Raw genomic sequence first — 22,061 nt, 5'->3', positions numbered from 1 at the left:
GAGAATTGGTTATAAATGGAATAGGTTTGTGAATAAGCACATTAGGTTAGAAATGGAATGAGTTTTCAGGAAACAGAGAATAGGTCTATCAGTTTATGATTAAGCACAATCCAAAATGCTTGTAGGCTCATCGTCATGGCTGTCAAGTCAGATTTTAATAGGTTAGGAATGGAAATCCTAAGTTGGTTTAGATGTCATGCTTCATAGCCCCATTAGAAAGATAGCTCTCATTGTGCATTCGGGTCACCTAGAGGATTTAAACTTAACATGGACAGTGCATCGAAGGGCAACCGGGGTCCATCTAGTGGGGAAGGAATTTTAAGGGATGAAAAAGCAAAGCTGCCATGGATCTAATATGCAGGCTGAGTGCAGGGCACACCTTGATGGCTTAAGATTGTGTAGAAACCTTAATGTAAAATACATACTAGGCGAATCAGGAAACAAGGTGATGCTTGATTTGGGACTGGAAAAGCTCGCCCCGCATGAATCTTGTATTCTTGTAGTAGTACTTTGGAAAGAAATATTGAGACTCATATGAGAACTTCATGTTCATATTTCTCATGTCTATCGTGAAGGAAATAGTGTTGCAGATGCTATAGCAAATGAAGCCCACCATGCTCAAAGAAATCAGCAAATTATCATGTGGAACGACCTTCTGAAAGAAGCCGAAGAGGCAGTCACATGTGAGTGCTAGGGGATTGATCATCTCCGCCTTAGGGGATTTTGAGTATATTTTCATGCTAGGGTATTGTAGCCTATGGGCGCTTTATTTGGTCTCAAAAGATCTACACAACCATTGTGTCTTTCCTCATTTATCGATCTTTTGGTTCCTCCTTGGGGCCTCTAACAAAATTTCGGAATAAAAAATGAGCCTAAAGTGTTGATGATGAAGTGTGGGATCAAGCTGTACATTATGTTGAACCTCAATATTAAGTCAAATATAAAGAAGAGGAAAATGAAGTCTGTAACAGTTCTATGCTTTCATTAATTACAAAATGATGTTTGTGTTGACTTTTATATTGGTCATGGTCAAATGAACAAAATACGCTTACGTAGACCATTCAAATAATTCAACAATATCCCCCTCAAGCTGATGTGGTCTGTAGAGCGTGTATATCCTGTCAACCAGATAATGATCAGCTTCTATGAGGCCCTTTGTGAATGTATTTGCTACTTGTTCAGTATTGGAAATATAATTGGGGTAGATCTCACCATACTATGCCTTCACACACAAAATGATAGTCTATCTCAACGTGTCTATCGCAGTAAAGCTCATATACTTTTGATCTCAAGCACGAGTCCTGTGATAGAATCATAGAAGCCTCAATCATGAAAGTTGTATTGGATGCCATATACCTGTACTTCAACTTGGGACTTAGACCTGGCTAGAGTCATTTATTTTTTACTACCCCAATAGATTACCCAATCATTAAGAAAAGTGCAATATCTTGACACTAATCTGTGTATTTAGATCAACGGCCTATTCTGCGTATGAATAACCACACACGCTGACTGTCTTATCTTTTTGTGTCCTGTAGAGTAGTCTATGATGTAAGGTGCTTCTTATGTTCCTTATAACTCTCTTGGTAGCGCATAAATGCTCCTCACTGGATCGTTTAGATACTGCTGTCAAGAATCATTTTCTTGTTGTATAGTGCAGGTGTAGTAAACGACTCTCTTGGATTGTTCTATTCCAAATCCAAGAAAGTACTTCAACTCACATGGTCCTTCATATCAAAGCTACTCTTTAGGTCATGCTTGAGCCTTTGGATCTTACTTCTTTCACTCTTCTGTTATGATGTCATCTTCATAGATCAATACTAAAACCATGCCAGAGTGATATTGCAAGTCTGAAATAATCTTTATAGTTAAATTTCTTTACAGCATATTCGCAACCTCCGTATGAAGTTTATAAATCTGGGCGCTAGATCCTCCCATTATGAATGAGTTCGGGCCAGTGTGCCCCATATATTTGTTGCCTTAAAAAAAGGCTTCTACTGTTGCTTGGCTCCATTGAATGCAAGAGACAAACCCTCACAGCGAGATTATCACTTTCCCAGTCACTGTGGGATGAATCCTGTTCTTTTGCTTCTATAACCTTTCTGGTTATGTAACCCAACTTTCGTTGGCAAAAGAAATTCTGATGCATTCTGGTCGTCTTGAGCTAATACAATCAGTATGACCAGCTATCACTTGTTCCGGTTTGGAGCATTTTACATACAGCGAAAGGCATACTTGAAAGAAATTGACAGTATGTATATTCAGAGATTTCCTGTGGTCTGGCATAAAATGAAAGGAAAAAAATACCCGATGAATTGGGGTAATCAAATGATTTTTTCCAAGTTAGAATGTTGATGGTAATTCAGAAATTGGAGGAATTGAAAAATGCTGGTTTAATATTGTAGTTGTGGAATGTGGTCTCCAATGAAGATGTCCTTTGGGTCAGATGGGTGAGTAAAATTCCTAAGAAATGCTCTTTGGAATGTTCTGTCCGCAGCAAATTATTTTTAGGCTTCGTTAGGTGTTCTTGCGTAAGCAGGCTTTCAAAACCATTTGTAAGGCACATAATTGGAACTGGTGAAAACCCAAGTTGTGGTTCAATCCATGGATTGCTGCATGTTAGAATTACTGTCATACATGGTGAGGGTGATATTTGATACAGGATAGAATAGAGCAATGGTTTCAAAAGTGCTTTAGGGGATGATTGGCTTCTACCAAAAAGAGGCATCTATGCATTGCATGGTTTTGTGGACCAGACTTACAATTAATAGTACACAATTAATAGTACACAATACAAATGATCTGGTTGTATGGGCAAATTGGCTTTTTTATTTATTTTAAAGATTACAGTTTATTTTATTCCTGGATGGAAATTACACGAAGAAGGGACAAGATGTCCCTGTGTAATACACTGAATTACAAGAGATTCGCTCCCGGAGCATTAAATACAACATTCGGAACCGATAATCCCACTCTCTCCTTTGCTAAACAATCGGCCAGAGTGTTAGCCGTACGCCTTCGATGCGTTATCAACGGACATATGATACCCATGAGATCTCGTATATCATCAATCTCGTTTGCAAGCTGCCAAGGGCCAGGACTTGATTCCTCGCCCATGCAATGACGTTGGTTGAATCACCTTCCACGATTAAGGGCCCCAAATTATGATTCCTAAACCAACGAAGCCCGAATAATAATGCTCTAGCTTCCGCCTCGTTCACATCACATACACCCGCCGGTCCAGAAAATGTCATAATGGTGTTTCCATTAAAGTCACGAATTGCTCTCCCAGGTCCTGGATTTCCCATCATGCTTCTATCAAAATCGAGTTTAAGAGTGCCTCCGGCGGTGGTAACCAAATCGGCTTGATGGCCTTTACACCCTACTTTTCCGTCATGATTGTGAATCCATTCCACAATATATGTGATATTGAACATGGTATGCCCCATTTACAGATTGCCCATGTGAGAATTGCGATAATAATGGAGAGGCATAAAAATCTAGGAGCCCTTGCTCCGATATTGAAAATTCTGTTGTTATGTTCTATCCATAAAAACCATATTTTTGCTAACGGAATAGCATTCCACATCTTCTGCCCCAAGCAGCCATGAAAAGCTCCCGTCCAGTTCATGAGCAACTCTGAAATGTTATTTGGGAGCACCCAACACATTCCGAAGAATCTAAGAATCCCCATCCATACCTCATAGGAGTAAGGGCATAACAACAGCAGATGACCAATTGATTCAGTGCTTTTACAACATAGAGCACATCTGCTTACCAACCGAACACTCCTCCTTTGAAGCCTTTTCACAAGTATTAATACATCTGTACGCAACCAACCAAGCAAAAGCCGCTATCATCGGGGGTATATAGGGTGGCCATAAGCGTTTCCATTTGCTGTCCCGCCTATCTCCCATTGTTAATTTCAGGGAAAAACTTTTTACAATAAAGCCCCCTTCAGAATCAGGTGTCCATATCCACTTGTCCGATAAAGTAGGGGATAGATAGGTGTTAGTTAAAAGATTGAGGATAGATGTGAAAGATTCAATCTCCTCATCCTTTAAATTCTGCTGAAACCTGATATCCCAAAAAGAAACCCCTCCATCTTTACCACGGATAACATAATCCAAAATTGTTGCTTCCCTTTTTAGGACCACTCTGAATATATCCGGAAAAGCTTCGGATAGAGGAGAGTCTCCTATCCATAGATCAATCTAAAATCGAGTTTCGTTGCCCTTGCCCGGTCTAAATTTTACAAATGGTTTGAAAAGCTCCCGTGTAGAGTGAATAGAACACCACACACCGGAACCATTCCTGTTTGACGGTGTTCCACATTCCCAATCCCCTCAATCCGCCCATATTTCCTTGCGATAGTATTATGCCATAGAGCATCCTTCTCAACCCCAAAACTCCATAGTCATTTCCCCAATAGAGCTTCGTTGCGCAAGCGGATTCTTCCAAAAAGGGCAAATTGGCTCTGAGTCTTAAAATCTTGGTTAGTCACCAGAAATAAGTAGTCAATAGTAGTTCAGTTGTTCAACTGGATCTTTTTTGGTTCCTAGGGCATATTCTATGGCACTACTTTGCTCTTTGAAGGCTGTAAAGTGTAAACATGTGATAATTTAATTCAAATCGGTGTGAGCAAACACTGCATGTTCCTTGTGTTAGGTCAAGTCAGAAAATCAGTATTATTATTCTAATCATGCTTTCAAGCAGCCTGGGCTTTCGCCTTTCCCATGATACATGTTTCTCAGATTAAAAACAAATATAGTAGCTACCCTGAGCAAACGAAGTCTAAACAAAAGATAAGCTAAAGAGGGGCTTTAGAATAAAATAACTACGCTAATGCAGAAAGGGATGTTAGGCCCAAAGAACAGATGGGGGCTAAAGATTGATGTAACTACAAGTTTGAAGGAACACAAATAAACACCATTGGCAGACATACAGAAAGGTCCTGAATGTATGTAGAAAGAACGAAGATGCCCTAATAGAAGCTCGGCAAACTGTCGCTCAAGAAGGCACAACCCAATGCAGGGAAAAAAAAGGAGGGGTTTGGATATCTCCCCCCCCCCCCCCCCCCCCCGCATTATGCATGCGCTCTCCTTATAATGTGATTTGACGTGAAAAGTGGGCAACTTTAACGCTCTCTGACGCCTAGAATCAAAACCATTATTTCGGGGTGCTTAATGTTAGTAAATTTCGGGGTAAATGTGGGGCCATGATTTGTCTTTAGATTTCTTTTGTTTTCTGGGTTTTTTTTCGTTAGCTGGACTAGCTGCTATGTTGTATGTTTTGGTTTTATGATGCAACAGACCATCCGCGAAATGCCTTTTGCGATGGACGCTAACAAATCCCTTTGGTTTTATGACCGGGGAAAAAGGATCTTTAGGAAGAAGCTTCAAGTGCTGGGGTTCTAGCTTAATCATGTTTGATCGAGGGGATTAAGACTGAAAGGAGATTGGGGGTGTGTGCCTTCATAGCATGTCTTAGGGAGAAAGATTTCTTTACATTATATTCCTTAAATGATTTAAGTTTGGAGTCATTGAGAAATTTTGTCAAAAAAAGATTAAGTTATAATGTATGTTTAACAGTGTATCTACGGATTTATCTGAAAATATTTTTAAAAAGTTAAACCTTCTAAATTAAGAATCTGATATGGGAAACTCCTAAATATCTTAAGAATTTGATAGGATTGAGTTTGAAATCTAATGAGCAAAGGTGCAAATTGTTATCAATGGCAGGGGAAAATGATATGAAGACACACTAGTGTCAGAGGTTGTCCCAAACATCCTTCCTAATGTTGTCACATGTACCGAAATTGGGTTATGTTAATCATAAATTACAAAGATGGGATTTGCTAGGCAATTTCAAGGTAAGTCATTTCGCGGCTCACTTTTGTACGGGAGAACCACCACCTCAGATGGATTATATGAAAAGACAAAATATGCTAAGAAGTTTTCCTGTGGGGCTGTTCCCTCCTGCAAAAGTGAGCCGTGAAAATGGCTTTCCACCATATTGCCTGGCAAATCCCTAAAAAAGATAGGGAGCACCTTGTAACTACAAGTGAACTTACTCATTGTACATGTATGAATATTAGGAGCATTGTTTGAAATAAACCTGATATGAACGTGTCATTTCAAAAATCAGGGCATTGGATACATCGAGGGCCGAATAAGCTATAAAAGATGAGAAATACTTCACACTCAACTTATATTTTCAAAAGGTTTCAACCATTTTCACCCTCATTTCATTTGTTTCTCCTTCCGTAAAAATGCATACAATTCCACCCCTTTTGGTTCTCTTGTACGAATGACGTCATTTTCAGGAGAACCATAAACCAAAGGTGAAGTGGTATATTTGCCCCTTTTTTTTAAACTTGGGACAGCTCTCTATACCGTATGTGTAGGCTGTGTAGCAATAAATACACCAGAGGGAGCTGTCCCAAGTGAAAAAAAAGGGGCCAATATATCATTTCCCAAAGAAGTGGCCATGCTGGATTGGGGGGAAGGAAATATTGTTGGATATTTTAGTCATTTAAAGCTTTTTATGACTTTTGACCTTTTGAATCCAAATTCAAACGTTTTTGCTAGCTTTTAGGGAAAATTCTAAAAAAAATGTGATTTTTATAAGAAAATCTCATAAAAGGGTTAAGTTGGCTAATTTCTCAAAAAGGGGTGAAAAGCATCCTAAGGTGTGTTTTAGGACAAAAATGCCCTTGTGTTGGTTTTCCCTCTAAGAAAGTAAACAACGGATCCCAATGCATTTCACCTAACATTTTGACCTTCTCTCTCTCTCTCTCTCTCTCTCTCTCTCTCTCTCTCTCTCTCCACAACAGGTACAATTGAGGGGCCCCCAAAATTCTCCTCCTTGGTGAGTTGGTGCCCAAATCCAACCCACTATGACGGTGTATCGTCCAGACCATAGGATGATCTAAGCAGTCCATTTGATAGGCCACATCGTAAATAGGTTGTGTCCCAAAAAACCATTTCCATATGATGATCCTAGCCCTCATATATAAAGAGAAATTGCTTATTATGGAAACCTCTATACATTGGAGGGTTGTGATCATCCTATGCAAATGTTTTTGGGGCACAAGCCATTAATGTTATGGCCCATCCAATGGACGGCTCGGATCATCCTATGGTCTGGACGGTACACTTCATTTCAAAAATATGGGTGGGGCCTAAATTGGGTTAATGTTACTGTACGAACCACACCATAGGATGATCCATACCATGGACAACTTGGATCATCCTATGTTGTGGACGGTACGCTTCAATTTGAAACATATATGTGAGGCCAACGATTGGGCCTTAGTGTTACTGTACGACCAACTCTATACGATTATCCAAACCAATCATCCTATATTGTGGACGGGCCTTAATGTTACTGTACGACCAACTCCATAGGATGATCCAAACCATTCATTTGATGGGCCACAATGTAAATAGGTTGTGCCCCAAATATCATTTCCATAGGATGATCACAACCCTACAATCTATACAGGTTGCATAAGATGTAGTTTCTATTTAGATCGAAGGGCTAGGATCAGCCTATCGAAATGATATTTTCGGACGCAACCTATTTACGTTTATGGCCCATCTAATGGATGGTTTGGATCATCCTATGGTGTGGTATGGGTGGGGCCTATGTTGTGCAAAGATGGGCCCACCATTCCACCAACGGTTTCTGTTGGGCCCACCATCTTTGAACAACGTAGGCCCCACCCATACCACACTATAGGATGATCCAAACCGTCCATTAGATAAGCCACAATGCAAATAGGTTGTGCCTAAAAAATCATTTCCACAGGGTGATCTAATGAAATACAATGCAAATAGTATTGTATGGGTCACACCTGAAGGTCGACCTTTTTACATTCTTCGCAAACAAGTGCAAATTTGCAATAATAGGTCGGTCGACCTTTATAACATATGTACAAACATGTGGGAGTTTGCCTTGATAGGCCGACCTACAGATCGACCTTTTCACCATTTGACCAAACAGGTAGGAAGACCAATTACAGGTCGACCTTTCCACCATTCCGTCAGACAGGTGTAAAACATGTGAAAATGTATAATTAGTGGTTCCAAGTGATTAAAATCCAATAATACAGTCATTCTCACTTTTTATAGTGGTTTTGACTGGATAACTATTTCAATCTCACAATTTAAACTCTAGGAACAGAACAAGTATTAGACCATCTAAATTATGAACTACTATAAGATCTAACTGTTTAGACAACTATTTAACCCATTGTTCATACATTCATTTCAACTTTGACATCCACTGAAGTAATATTAGATTGTGTGAAGCAATATTTCTACCTTGGAACCACTATTTATACCTTGGAATCACTAAATACTAGTAAATAGTGGTTCATAGGTAAAATTAGTGGTTCCTAGGTCTAATTAGTGGTTCCGAGTGTTTAAAATCCAATAATTACAGTCATTCTCACTTTTTTATAGTGGTTTTGACTGCATAACTATTTCAATCTCACAATTTAAACTCTCAGAACGGAACAAGTATTAGGCCATCTCAACTATGAACCACTATAAGATCTGACTGTTTAGACAACTATTTAGCCCATTGTTCATACATTCATTGCAACTTTACCATTGAAGTAATATTAGATTGTGTGAAGCAATATTTCTATCTTGGAACCACTATTTATACCTTGGAACTACTAGATACTAGTAAATAGTGGTTCCTAGGTAAAATTAGTGGTTCCGAGTGTTTAAAATCCAATAAATACAGTCATTCTCACTTTTTATAGTGGTTTTGATTGCATGACTATTTCAATCTCATAATTTAAACTCTCGGAACCGAACAAGTATTAGGCCATCTAAACTATGAACCATGATAAGATCTGACTATTTAGACAACTATTTAACCCACTGTTCATACATTCATTGCAACTTTGACATCCATTGAAGTAATATTAGATTGTCTGAAGCAATATTTCTACCTTGGAACCACTATTTATACCTTGGAACCACTAAATACTGGTAAATAGTGGTTCCTAGGTAAAATTAGTGATTCCTAGGTAGAATTAGTGGTTCGTAGGTCTAATTAGTGGTCCCGAGTTTTTAAAATCAAATAAATACAGTCATTCTCACTTTTTATAGTGGTTTTGACTGCATAATTATTTCAATCTCACAATTTAAACTCTCGGAACAGAACAAGTATTAGGCCATCTAAACTATGAACCACGATAAAATCTGACTGTTTAGACAACTATTTAACCCATTGTTCATAAATTCATTGCAACTTTGACATCCACTAAAGTAATATTAGATTGTCTGAAGCAATATTTCTACTTTGGAACCACTATTTATACCTTGGAACCACTACATGGTTCCACTATGTACATGGTTCTAAGGTATATTGTGTGAAGCAATATTTCTACTCTTGAACCACTATCTATACCTCGAAAACCACTATTTATACCTCGAAACCACTATATAGTGGTAAATAGTGGTTCCTAGGTATAATTGCTGCTTCTGAGTGTTTAAATACTGGTTCCCAGATATCAACAGTGGTTCCGAGAATAAAATATTGCTTCTACACATTTAAATAGTGGTTGTAATTATATAGACATGAGTTTCATCCTGGTTTACTCTAAATAGAAATATAGAGGGCAATAGAGAGATAGAGAAATTATGACAATACATCATAGCATTGGAAAGAGGATGATGACAATAACAAATGCCTAACACAACCATAACAAATCCTTAACAAGTAAACAAGATGATGACAATACACCATAGCAGTGTTAGGAACATGTTAAATGTATCACAATGGACCTACTTGAGAAGCTTAGGTTTGAAAGCCAAAGAAAAATAAAAGATGCAATAAAATCTACATTTTAGGAGAGGGGAGTTTCACCTTTCTGCAATGGAATTTCGTTTGGGATTTTTACAACAGCCAATGGAGTTTGATTTTTGGATGGGAAGAAGGTAAAAAAGTCAAATTGGTAGGTGAAATGCATTGGGATTTGTTGCTTACTTTCTTGGGGGGAAAGGCAACATAAGGGCATTTTTGTCCTAAAACAATCCTTGGGATGCTTTTCACCCCTTTTTTAGAAATTAGCCAACTCTACCCTTTTTTGGATGGGAAGAAGAAGGTAAAAAAGTCAAATTGGTAGGTGAAATGCATTGGGATTTGTTGCTTACTTTCTTGGGGGGAAAGGCAACATAAGGGCATTTTTGTCCTAAAACACTCATTGCGATGCTTTTCACCCCTTTTTTTAGAAATTAGCCAACTCTACCCTTTTTTGAGATTTTCAGATAAAAATCACAATTTTTTGAGAATTTTTCCTTAATACAATGGTAAGGGCCGTACCTATATAAAAAAGGAAAAATTCTCAAAAAATTATGATTTTTATCTGGAAATCTCAATAAAGGGTAGAGTTGGCTAATTTCTCAAAAGGGGTGAAACGCAAGGGGTGTTTAAGGACAAAAATGCCCTTATGTTGCCTTTCTCTCCAAGAAAGTAAGCAACAAATCCTAATGCATTTCACCTACCATTTTGACTTTTTTACCTTCTTCTTCCCATGCCAAAATCAAACTCCATTGGTTGTTGTAAAAATTCCAAACGAAATTCCATTGCAGAGAGGTGAAACTCCCCTCTCCTAAAATGTAGATTTTATTGCATCTTTTATTTTTCTTTGGCTATCAAACCTAAGCTTCTCAAGTAGGTTCATTGTGATACATTTGCATACATTTAACATGTTCCTTACACTGCTATGGTGTATTGTCATCAACTTGTTTACTTGTTAGGGATTTGTTATGGTTGTGTTAGGCATTTGTTATTGTCATCATCATCTTTCCAATGCTATGGTGTATTGTCATAATCTCTCTATCTCTCTATTGCCCTCGATGTTTCTATGTGGAGTAAACCAGGATGAAACTCATGTTTATACAATTACAACCACTATTTAAATATGTAAGAGCAATATTTTGTTCTAGGAACCACTGTTGATATCTGGGAACCAGTATTTAAACACTCAGAAACAGCAATTATACCTAGGAACCACTATTTACCACTATGTAGTGGTTCCGAGGTATAGATAGTGGTTCTAGATAGGGCTGCACATGGTTCGGTCCGGTTCGGTTTAAGGGAATTTCTTAAACCGAACCGATCCCATCGGTTTGGATTTTTTCCAAACCGTAACCGAACCGATTAGCAGTTGAACCGAACCAAACCGAACCTGTTTTGGTTTGGTTCGGTTCACGGTTTATTTGTATTTTACCTATAAGTAATGGGCAGTCATAAATAGAAAAAGACATAATGGATTAATATTGGACGAACCGTTAGATTTTGGGGAAAATGGACAACTTTGGACCGTTTGATTTTGGGGATAATGGACGAGCCGTTTGAAGTTTGAAGTTGAACGAAAAAAAATACTAAGAAGAGATATCTGAACCGGTTCGGTTCGATTTTGTGGATTAATATTTTCTAAACCGTGAACCGAACTGATTGGATTGGTTTTGTGAAAATCGTAACCGCGACCGAACCGGTAGATAGAAAATCCGAACCGAACCGAACCGAATGGCCCAATTCGGTTCAGTTTATCGGTTTGAGCGGTTTTGTTGTGCAGCCCTAGTTCCAGAGTAGAAATATTGCTTCACACAATATACCTTGGAACCATGTAGTGGTTCCAAGGCATAAATAGTGGTTCCAGAGTAGAAATATTACTTCAGACAATCTAATATTACTTCAGTAGATGTCAAAGTTGCAATGAATTTATGAACAATGGGTTAAATAGTTGTCTAAACAGTAAGATCTTATCGTGGTTCATAGTTTAGATGGCCTAATACTTGTTTCGTTCCGAGAGTTTAAATTGTGAGATTGAAATAGTCATGCAGTCAAAACCACTATAAAAAGTGAGAATGACTGTATTTATTGGATTTTAAATACTCGGAACCACTAATTAGACCTAGGAACCACTAATTATACATAGGAACCACTAATTTTACCTAGGAACCACTATTTACCAGATGTAGTGGTTCCAAGGTATAAATAGTGGTTCCAAGTAAGAACTATTGCTTCACACAATCTAATATTACTTCAGTGGATGTCAAAGTTGCAATGAATGTATGAACAATGAGTTAAGTAGTTGTATAAACAGCCAGATCTTATCGTGGTTCATAGTTTAGATTTCCTGATACTTGTTCCGTTCCGAGAGTTTAAATTGTGAGATTGAAATAATTATGCAGTCAAAACCACTATAAAAAGTGAGAATGACTGTATTTATTGGATTTTAAACACTCGGAACCACTAATTAGACCTAGGAATCACTAATTATACATAGGAACCACTAATTTTACTTAGGAATCACTATTTACCAGTATGTAGTGGTTCGAAGGTATAAATAGTGGTTCCAAGGTATAAATAGTGGTTCCAAGGTATAAATATTGCTTCACACAATCTAATATTACTTTAGTGGATGTCAAAGTTGCAATGAATGTATGAACAATGGGTTAAATAGTTGTCTAAACAGTCAGATCTTATCGTGGTTCATAGTTTAGATGGCCTAATACTTGTTCCGTTCCGAGAGTTTAAATTGTGAGATTGAAATAGTTATGCAGTCAAAACCACTATAAAAAGTGAGAATGACTGTATTAATTGGATTTTAAACACTCGGAACCACTAATTATACCTATGAACCACTAATTTTACCTAGGAACCACTATTTACCAGTATTTAGTGGTTCCAAGGTATAAATAGTGGTTCCAAGGTAGAAATATTGCTTTACACAATCTAATATTACTTCAGTGGATGTCAAAGTTGCAATGAATATATGAACAATAGGTTAAATAGTTGTCTAAACAGTTAGATCTTATAGTGGTTCATAGTTTAGATGGCCTAATACTTGTGAGAATGACTGTATTTATAGGGTTTTAAACACTCATAAACACTCATTATATCTAGGAACCAATAATTATACTTAGGAACCACTATTTACCATTATGTAGTGGTTCCAAGCTATAAATAGTGGTTCCAAAGTAGAAATATTGCTTCACACAATCTAATAGTACTTCATTGGGTGTCCATGTTGCAATGAATTTATGAACAATGGGTTAAATAGCTTTCTAAACACTCGGATGTTATGGTGGGTTATAGTTTAGATGGCCTAATATTTGTGAGAATGACTGTATTTATAGGATTTTAAACACTCAGAAGCACTCACTGTACCTAGGAACTACTAATTATACATAGGAACCACTAATTATACGTAGGAACCACTATTTACCTTTATGTAGTGGTTCCAAGGTATAAATAGTGGTTCCAGAGTAGAAATTGGAGGTGTGTGGGGGGGGGGGGGGAGGTGTGGAAGTGGTCTTGATGGGGAGTGGTTTCCGCAAATGACGTTTGGATTTTTTTTTTATAAAATCGCATCGAACCGGTCGACCTGTTTTCACTTGTTTTACACCTGTCTGACGGAATGATGGAAAGGTCGACCTGTAATTAGTCTTCCTACCTGTTTGGTCAAATGGTGAAAAGGTCGAACCTACCTGTTTGGTCAAATGGTGAAAAGGTCGACCTGCAGGTCGACCCATTAAGCCAATTTGGCACCTATTTGCGAAGAATGGAAAATGAACGACCTTCCGGCGAAAATCTCGTCTTCTCCGGCCAAGAGCTCGTCTTTTCAAGAGGAAGGAGATTTCAATTTCAAAAAATAGTAAAAAACAAGAGAGATAAGGGAGAAGGTAAGAAGATGGTAGGTGAAAAGTGCCCAAAGGGCATTTTCGTCCAAAAACACTCATGGGGATGCGTTTCCGCCTTTTTTGAGAAATTAGCCAACTTAACCCTTTTTTGAGAATTTCGGATAAAAATCACAATTTTTTGAGAATTTTCCCTAGCTTTTATTATTCTTTAATATTTTATAGTTTTGCATTTTGTTGTTATTCATTGCAATGAATTGGCTTTAATGAGAGAGACGTTGAGGTGTTGATTGGCCATATACACTTCTTTGGTGTATACGAAGCAAGAAATTCTTCCTCTTGTGATATATACAGTCTCTTCTCCTTAAAAAAAAAAAAAACCACTGTTCACTTCTTCTTGATTAGTAATTTTAAAAGTTTTAAGCTTTCAAGCCTCTGCGAGCTTTGTTTTCATTTGGGCAATTTGTTCGGCATAGATTGTGTTCGCAAGGTCAGAGCCAGTGCATGCACACCGTCAATGACAAAGATAGTGGTGTTGTATCCTGGAGATAGGTCGTAAGAGAACCCGATTACATACCAAGCGTGGTGGGGGCGATAATCTATCTTAAGGGTAGCGTTATTCCGTAACGTGCATCTACCACTAAACTCTTTTAAATTTCTTACATATTTGCTTTGATCTTTGCGTACATATTTACGGGTTCCTTACAAGATCATCAAAGGTAATTTGGTACTTTCATTTCAATTATAAGTTATATCACTAGTTTTGTTGAACAAATCTACTTGACCCCAAGATTTTATCCAACAATCTTAAGATAGATTATTTGGATTAGTTCAACATGGCCGATGAAGATTACACCCGTCCCGAGAAGTTTGACGGATTGAACTTCAAGCGTTGGCAATAACGTTTATTCTTTTGGCTTTCAACTCTTAAAGTTACCTATGTCTTGAGCACACTAAAACCTAGTCCCGAAGAACATGAACCCGCTCAATCCGAGGTTACACAAAAATGGAAAAATAATGACCTTTTGTGTCGTGGTTACATTCTTAGTGCCATGACAAATTCCTTGTATGATGTGTATTGTGGAATGAAGACCTCAAAAGAAATGTGGAAGGCTTTAGATAAAAGGTACAAGACTGAGGATGCCGGAGTGAAAAAATATGTAGTTGGAAACTATCTTAGATTTGAGATGGTAGATAGAAAATCCGTCTTAGGGCAAGTTCATGAATTCCAACTCCTTTTAAATGAAATCCTAGCGGAAGGAATCAAAATGGATGACCGTTTCCATTCGGCGGCCATTATTGATAAACTTCCACCTTCATGGAAGGAATTTGGGAAAAGTCTTAAACATCGGAAAGAGGAATTATCTTTAGAAGATCTCCTAGTGACACTCTGAATAGAAGAACATAGGAATCGTGATCAAAATGATAAAGAATCGGAACTCCTTTCTAAGGCCAATCTTGTTGAGACTAGTGAGAAGAAAACAACTAAAAACTTTGGGTCTCATCAAAACAAGAAGAAGATGGAGAACCGAAACCACTTCAAAAGTAACAAAAGGATAGAAAAAATAATAAGAAAGAGGGTTGTTTCAATTGCGGAAGACTTGGACACTATGCTAGACAATGTCGACATCGAAAGGGGAAAGACACTTCCCAAAATGTAGGAAACTCTCAAGCGTAACCCGCTCCTCAAGCCAATATGATGGAATCCGCGACCGTTATTCACGGAACCGAAGTGAAGAAGCTTATAACCATAGACTCTGAAGTGAACATGGTGTTCAATGTGAGTGATTGGTGGGTAAACACTGGAGCCACTGTATATGTCTGTTGTGACAGAAGTGCGTTCGTCATCTATCATCAAGTAGATGAAAACAAAATGCTTTTCATGGGTAACTCCTCAACGGCTAAGGTCATGGGGAAAGTGAATGTTGATCTCAAACTTACTTCCGGCAAGATTCTCACACTGCACCAAGTTCTCTATGTTCCAGAAGTCAGGAAGAACTTAATTTCTGGCTACTTATTAAACAAGCACAGTTACAAGCTCGTCTTCGAATCTGATAAATTTATTCTCACCAAGCGTGGGATGTTTGTGGGAAAGGGTTATACTTGTGGGGGTTTATTCAAGCTCAATGTATCCATGAATGAAATCAATAAAATTTCTGATTTTTCTGCTTATATTGTTGAATCTTATGATATGTGGCATGATAGATTAGGACATGTAAATTCACAATCTATCAAAATGATGATGAACTTAGATATGATTCCAAATATTTCTATTGAACAAAAACCAAAGTGTCAAATATGTGTTCAATCAAAATTTAGCAAAAAACCATTTAAATCAATAGAAAGAAATTTAGAAATCCTAGGACTAGTACATATTGATGTATGTGGCCTAAATGACACTAGTACTAGAGGAGGAAATAAATATTTTATTATCTTCATAGATGATAAAACAAAATTTGCAATGGTATATCTTCTTAAATCTAAGGATGAAGCTTTAGAAAAATTTATAGCTTATAAAACTGAAGTAGAAAATCAGTTAGAAAAATGATTAAAATACTTAGATCAGATCGAGTCGGTGAATACACCTCAAATGAATTTTCCGAATATTGTAGAAAATATGAAATTATTCATGAGGTGACGACACCTTATTCTCCACAACAAAATGGAGTTGCAGAAAGAAAAAATAGAACTCTAATTGACGTGGTAAATGCCATGCTAACTAGTTCAGGGCTACCAATCAACATGTGGGGGGAAGCCTTGTTATCGGCTTGACATATACTAAACAAAATACCCTATAAAAATGAAAATGGAACTCTATTCGAGTTATGGAAACGTAGAAAACTAAGTCTTAAATACTTTACAGTGTGGGGGTGTTTAGCTAAAGTGAGCATACCTCCTAAGAAAACAAAGTTAGGATCTAAAACAGTGGATTGTGTGTTTATAGGATATGCACAAAATAGTGCAGCTTATAGATTTCTAATGGTGAAATCTGAACATAATTCCATAGATGTAAACACCATATTAGAGTCTAGAGATGCAAATTTTTTTGAGGATGTGTTTCCTCTTAAACAAACTAGTGTGAGTCAAAATCTAATACCTCAAACAGAAGTTACATCTAGTAGTCATGGTATTCCTCGTATAGAAAACCAAGAACCTAAAGGAAGAAAAAGAGGTAGAGAAGAAGGTAACCTAGAAGAAGTCTAAGAGCAAAGAAAGCTACTAACTTTGGCTCTGACTTTTATACCTTCTTGGTAGAGGATGATCCACTTACTTTTAAGGAAGCTATGTCTTCTTTAGATGCAAACTTCTGGAAAGAAGCTATAAACAGTGAAATAGAATTGTCAAATAACACATGGGAGTTAACTGATTTACGTCCAGGGTGTAAACCAATAGGTTGTAAATGAATTTTTAAAAAGAAACTTAGAACCGATGGATCCATAGAAAGATTTAAGGCTAGATTAGTAGCCAAAGGTTTTAAACAAAAAGAAGGGATAGACTTTTTTGACACATATTATCCTGTAACTATGATTACTACAATAAGAATGTTGATAGCTATAACGGCTATCTATAACTTAGAAATCCATCAAATGAATGTTAAAACCGCTTTCCTAAATGGAGAATTAAAAAAAGAAATTTACATGGAACAACCTGAGGGATTTGTTGTCCCTGGTCAAGAACATAAAGTGTGTAAACTTATAAAATCCCTTTATGGTTTAAAACAAGCGCCAAAACAATGGTATGGGAAATTTGATAAAGTAGTGTTATCAAATGGTTTCACCATAAATGATTCTGATAAATGTGTATACAGTAGATTTGAAGGTAATTCTGGAATTTTGATCTGCCTGTATGTCAATGATATGATAATCATCGGTACGAGTCTAGATGTTATAAATGACACAAAGAATCTTTTGTCAAAGAACTTTGACATGAAAGATCTTGGCTTGGCAGATGTAATCTTAGGGATTAAGATAATTAGAAATTCAGAAGGGATTGTTTTGACACAATCTCATTATGTTGAAAAGATCCTTAGAAAATTTAACAAATTTGATAGTACTCCCTTGAGTGTACCATATGATCCTAGTTTAGAACTTAAGAAAAATAAAGAAAAAAGTATATCCCAATTAGAATACTCCAGAATTACAGGTAGTTTAATGTATCTAATGAACTGCACTAGACCAGATATAGCTTATGCAGTTGGTAGGCTAAGTAGATACACTAGTAACCCTAGTCAAGAATACTGGAATGCACTTATCAGAATTTTAAGATATCTAAAAGCACAATGGAGTTTGGACACCACTATGGTTGTTATCCCGCTGTATTAGAAGGATATGGCGATGCAAATTGGATTTCAGATTCAGAAGAAACTAAATCCACAAGTGGATATGTTTTCACTTTGGGTGGTGGTGCTGTTGCTTGGAAATCTACCAAGCAGACTTGTAGAGCATGTTCCACCATGGAATATGAATTTATTGCTTTAGATAAAGTAGGTGAAGAAGCGAAATGGCTTAGGAATCTGTTAGCAGATATTCCTCTGTGGTGCAAGCCAATTCCAGCTATCTCTATTCATTGTGATAGCCAAGCTACAATAGCAAGGGCTAAGAGTAGAACATATAATGGTAAATCTAAACATATACGTCTGAGGCACAATAATGTGAGGCAATTACTTTCAGATGGGGTAATTGCAATTGACTTTATCAGGTCAGAGAGAAACTTGGCAGATCCACTGACCAAAGGATTAGCTAAAAAGCTAGTGGCCGAAACATCAAGAGGGATGGGGTTAAATCCTATCAAATAGAATCACCAATAACAGCAACCCAACCTATATGATTGGAGATTCCAAGAACTAGGTTCAATGGGAAAAATAAGTTATTCGAGTGATGTGTGAAAGCACTATACTTAAATTTTAAGAGAATGAAAGACTTCTCTTGGCCTATCCCTATGATGTAAATAGTGCTAACTGTAACGATATGGAGGAAGAGCTTTGCTCTGAATGGGTCTATAGCTGTTTATAAGCGGGGTGCGTAGTTACAGGTACCTTTGATGGACTTACCTATATGAGTGTGGAAGTGGGGCCGCTTCCTATGAGAATTAAGGCTTATTCTCTAGAGCGCTCATGAAACAGGATCAGCGCATGGCCGAAATGTGCTACCCTGATAGAACACAATCACATTGCCGGTATCATGTGTGTAATATGTAAAGGTCTATCACTCAAGGTTCTTATTTCAAGACGTAGTTCACTTGGAATCTTTATAGACTAGAATATATGAACACTAAGTGACGGTTCAAGTCCACAAGACACCTTCGCCCATTGCATGATAATACAAATTTGCCCATATTTGATTTGATTTGAATTTTGATTCATGTGGGGGATTCTTGGATATTTTAATCATTTAAAGCTTTTATGACTTTTGACTTTTTGAATCAAAATTCAAACGTTTTTGCTAGCTTTTATTATTCTTTAATATTTTATAGTTTTGCATTTTGTTGTTATTCATTGCAATGAATTGGCTTTAATGAGAGAGACGTTGAGGTGTTGATTGGCCATATACACTTCTTTGGTGTATACAAAGCAAGAAATTCTTCCTCTTGTGATATATACACAGTCTCTTGTCCTTAAAAAAAAAAAAAACCACTGTTCACTTCTTCTTGATTAGTAATTTTAAAAGTTTTAAGCTTTCAAGCCTTTGCAAGCTTTGTTTTCATTTGGGCAATTTGTTCGGCATAGATCGCAAGGTCCGAGCAGGTGTGTGCACACCGTCAACGACAAAGATAGTGGTGTTGTATCCTGGAGATAGGTCGTAAGAGAACCCGATTGCATACCAAGCGTGGTTGGGGCGATAATCTATCTTAAGGGTAGCGTTATTCCGTAACGTGCCTCTACCACTAAACTCTTTTAAATTTCTTACATATTTGCTTTGATCTTTGCGTACATATTTACGGGTTCCTTACAAGATCATCAAAGGTAATTTGGTATTTTCATTTCAATTATAAGTTATATCACTAGTTTTCTGAACTAATCTACTTGACCCCAAGATTTTATCCAACAAATATCATCTCTCAATTTTATTGTTTTAAATATGGCTATATATATATATATATATATATATATATATATATATATATATATAAAATCTGAGGTATCGATTTAGGGGAATGATACTTCCCCCCTCTGATGGATAAAATCACCCCCTTTAACGTTATTCGTTAAGTTTTAAAGGCAAAGAAAAACATTAAAGGAGGTGACAAATTGCTCCTACTTAATTATCTTCAGTAATATCTTAATTTCATTCGTTACTCCGAAGATAAAATCATTTGATTCTCGAATTGCTCCTACTTTTTTCCTTTCAATAATATCTCAAGTTCATTTCTACTCAATAACATCTCAAGTTCATTTCTACTCAAAATCAGACCAACCACTGTTCGGTGAATGGCTAAGATTATTAAATAAAAAAAGAAAAGGCAAAAAGAGTGACATGGACTGATGAATAAGGGGGTCTACAACGACAAGCATGTTTAATGGGTGATGATGATGTGAAGGAGGGTGCATGTGATCCCAAGTGCCCACTTCCCTTTTTCTTCTCTTTGTTCCCAACTCAACCCAAATCTTAATGGTGTGTGAGAGAGATGGTCCACTTGCAGTTGCTTTCGTTGAGAAATAAATGAAAGAAAAAGCAGAAAGGAGTAAGAAAGGAAATGGAGGAGATGATGATGGTAGGAAGAGGAGGAATGCAAGAACAATTCATAAACCCCACATTGCCTTTACCAACCTGGAAGCTTTATTACAACCCATTTTATACTTCTCAACACCAACAACACCAATATCATCGTATACACCTCGCTCTCTCAGCTCGAAAACTCGCCGCAACCCTTTGGGATCTCACCTTCTTTCATCATCCACCCATGCATTCAGACCAACCCTCTCCTTCTCTATCCCACCGCCGCGTACAATCGGAGCTTGATTTAGCCCGGGCCCGAATCCAGAATCTGAAGTCCGAGATCGAATTCGAACGCAAAATGCGTAAGAAGGCCGAGTCTCTAAACAAGAGGCTGGCCAAGGAGCTCGCGGAGGAGAAGAAGGGAAGAGAGGAAACGGGTCGGGTTTGCGAAGAGCTTGCAAATGAGATTGTAACGAACAAGGCGGAGATCGATACGATGAAGAGAGAGATGGAAGAAGAGAGAAAGATGCTGAGAATTGCTGAGGTTTGGAGGGAAGAGAGAGTGCAAATGAAGCTTGCGGAAGCAAAGCTTTTGATGGAGAAAAATCTGTCTGAATCTAAGGGAAGAGAGCTCCAACCCAAAACGAATTCAAATTCGAATTCAAAGAGAGGGGAAGAGTTATTGGGCATTAGTGATTCGAATTTGGATTCGTGTTCAAATAATAATTTAAGGATAATGAGTCATCGGAAGGCGTCGCCGGAACCGGAGAATCCACATATAAAGAGAGGGATTAAAGGGTTTGTTGAGTTTCAAAGGGTGCTTCGAGCAGTGGGCTCGAGAGGGAGGCAATCGGGTTCGAAACTCGAGTGTCAGAAGGCTCAGCTAAGGCTTCTATTGAGACACAAGAGCTCAGCCGGTCTGGGCGCGGCCGGAACAGATGGCCTCTTTGTTGGATGATTGATTCCTTGTTTTGGGTATTATTTTTTGTTCTCTATTTATCATTTCTATCAATTGAATCTCTCTTGTCTCTGTTTGTTTTTCTTTTCTGTTCTCTCTGTCTGTCTATTATTTTGATTTGGTTTTTGACAGCTAATTTTTGTAAATGGACCCTGATGTGCAAACCCAATATTGGAAGAGAGTAGATACTTGTTTACATCTGCCATTATACATCATAAATGTGCAGAAGGGTCGGTTTTTAGATCTTTATATTCCTTTTCTTTTTCTGTGTCAGCGTGGAAGCCTACTAGATATTTCTCTTTTGCAAAGGTTATCCCTTTGAATTTCAATTTGGAAAATGGATGGACAAGAACCATAGGAATAGGGGTGGCAATGGTTCGGTTTCGGTTCGGTTCGACCCCCAAACCGAACCGAACCGAAATTTGAATCGGTTTGGTTTTACCAAACTGAAACCGAACCGAAACTGAATTTTCGGTTCGGTTCCGCAATTTTGCCACCCCTTACTCATAATAATTGGAAATATTCGGCTTCGGTTCGGTTTGATCCCCAAACCGAAACCAAATTTTCGGTTTGGTTTCGGCTCAGTTCCGGTTCGGTTCGGCCAATTTTGCCACTCCTACATAGGAAGGATATAGTTGCGAGAGTAACGATCCATTGATGTGTGCCAGCGATATAGAGTAGTGGTTGCACTTGTGTTGCTTATGTGGGCCTTTCCTTTGGTCTATTCAATCAAAATCATCAGACTGCCTATGTAATATTTTGTTACCTTCTGTTCAC

General features: G+C 37.6%; 1 protein-coding gene across 1 annotated transcript; it reads left to right on the top strand.

The window, feature by feature from the left end:
- Nucleotides 1-20,085: 20,085 nt before the first annotated feature.
- On the top strand, nucleotides 20,086-21,356 carry LOC143887281 (protein BRANCHLESS TRICHOME-like). The gene has a single exon (XM_077391392.1). It carries the CDS (start codon nucleotides 20,364-20,366, stop codon nucleotides 21,282-21,284), a length of 921 nt encoding a protein of 306 aa, XP_077247507.1. The 5' UTR covers nucleotides 20,086-20,363; the 3' UTR covers nucleotides 21,285-21,356.
- Nucleotides 21,357-22,061: the final 705 nt, after the last annotated feature.

The sequence above is a fragment of the Tasmannia lanceolata genome, unplaced genomic scaffold, assembly GCF_043159265.1.
Source record: "Tasmannia lanceolata isolate RefF3 unplaced genomic scaffold, GAP_Taslan_0.1 ptg000012l, whole genome shotgun sequence".
In the NCBI taxonomy this organism is placed as follows: domain Eukaryota; kingdom Viridiplantae; phylum Streptophyta; class Magnoliopsida; order Canellales; family Winteraceae; genus Tasmannia; species Tasmannia lanceolata.
The sequence above is the reverse complement of the archived record's forward strand: the minus strand, read 5'-3'. Positions and strand labels throughout refer to the sequence as shown.

Excerpts from the sequence above, each read along its gene's own strand:
- LOC143887281 (XM_077391392.1), top strand. The coding sequence starts at position 20,364 with ATGGAGGAGATGATGATGGTAGGAAGAGGAGGAATGCAAGAACAATTC.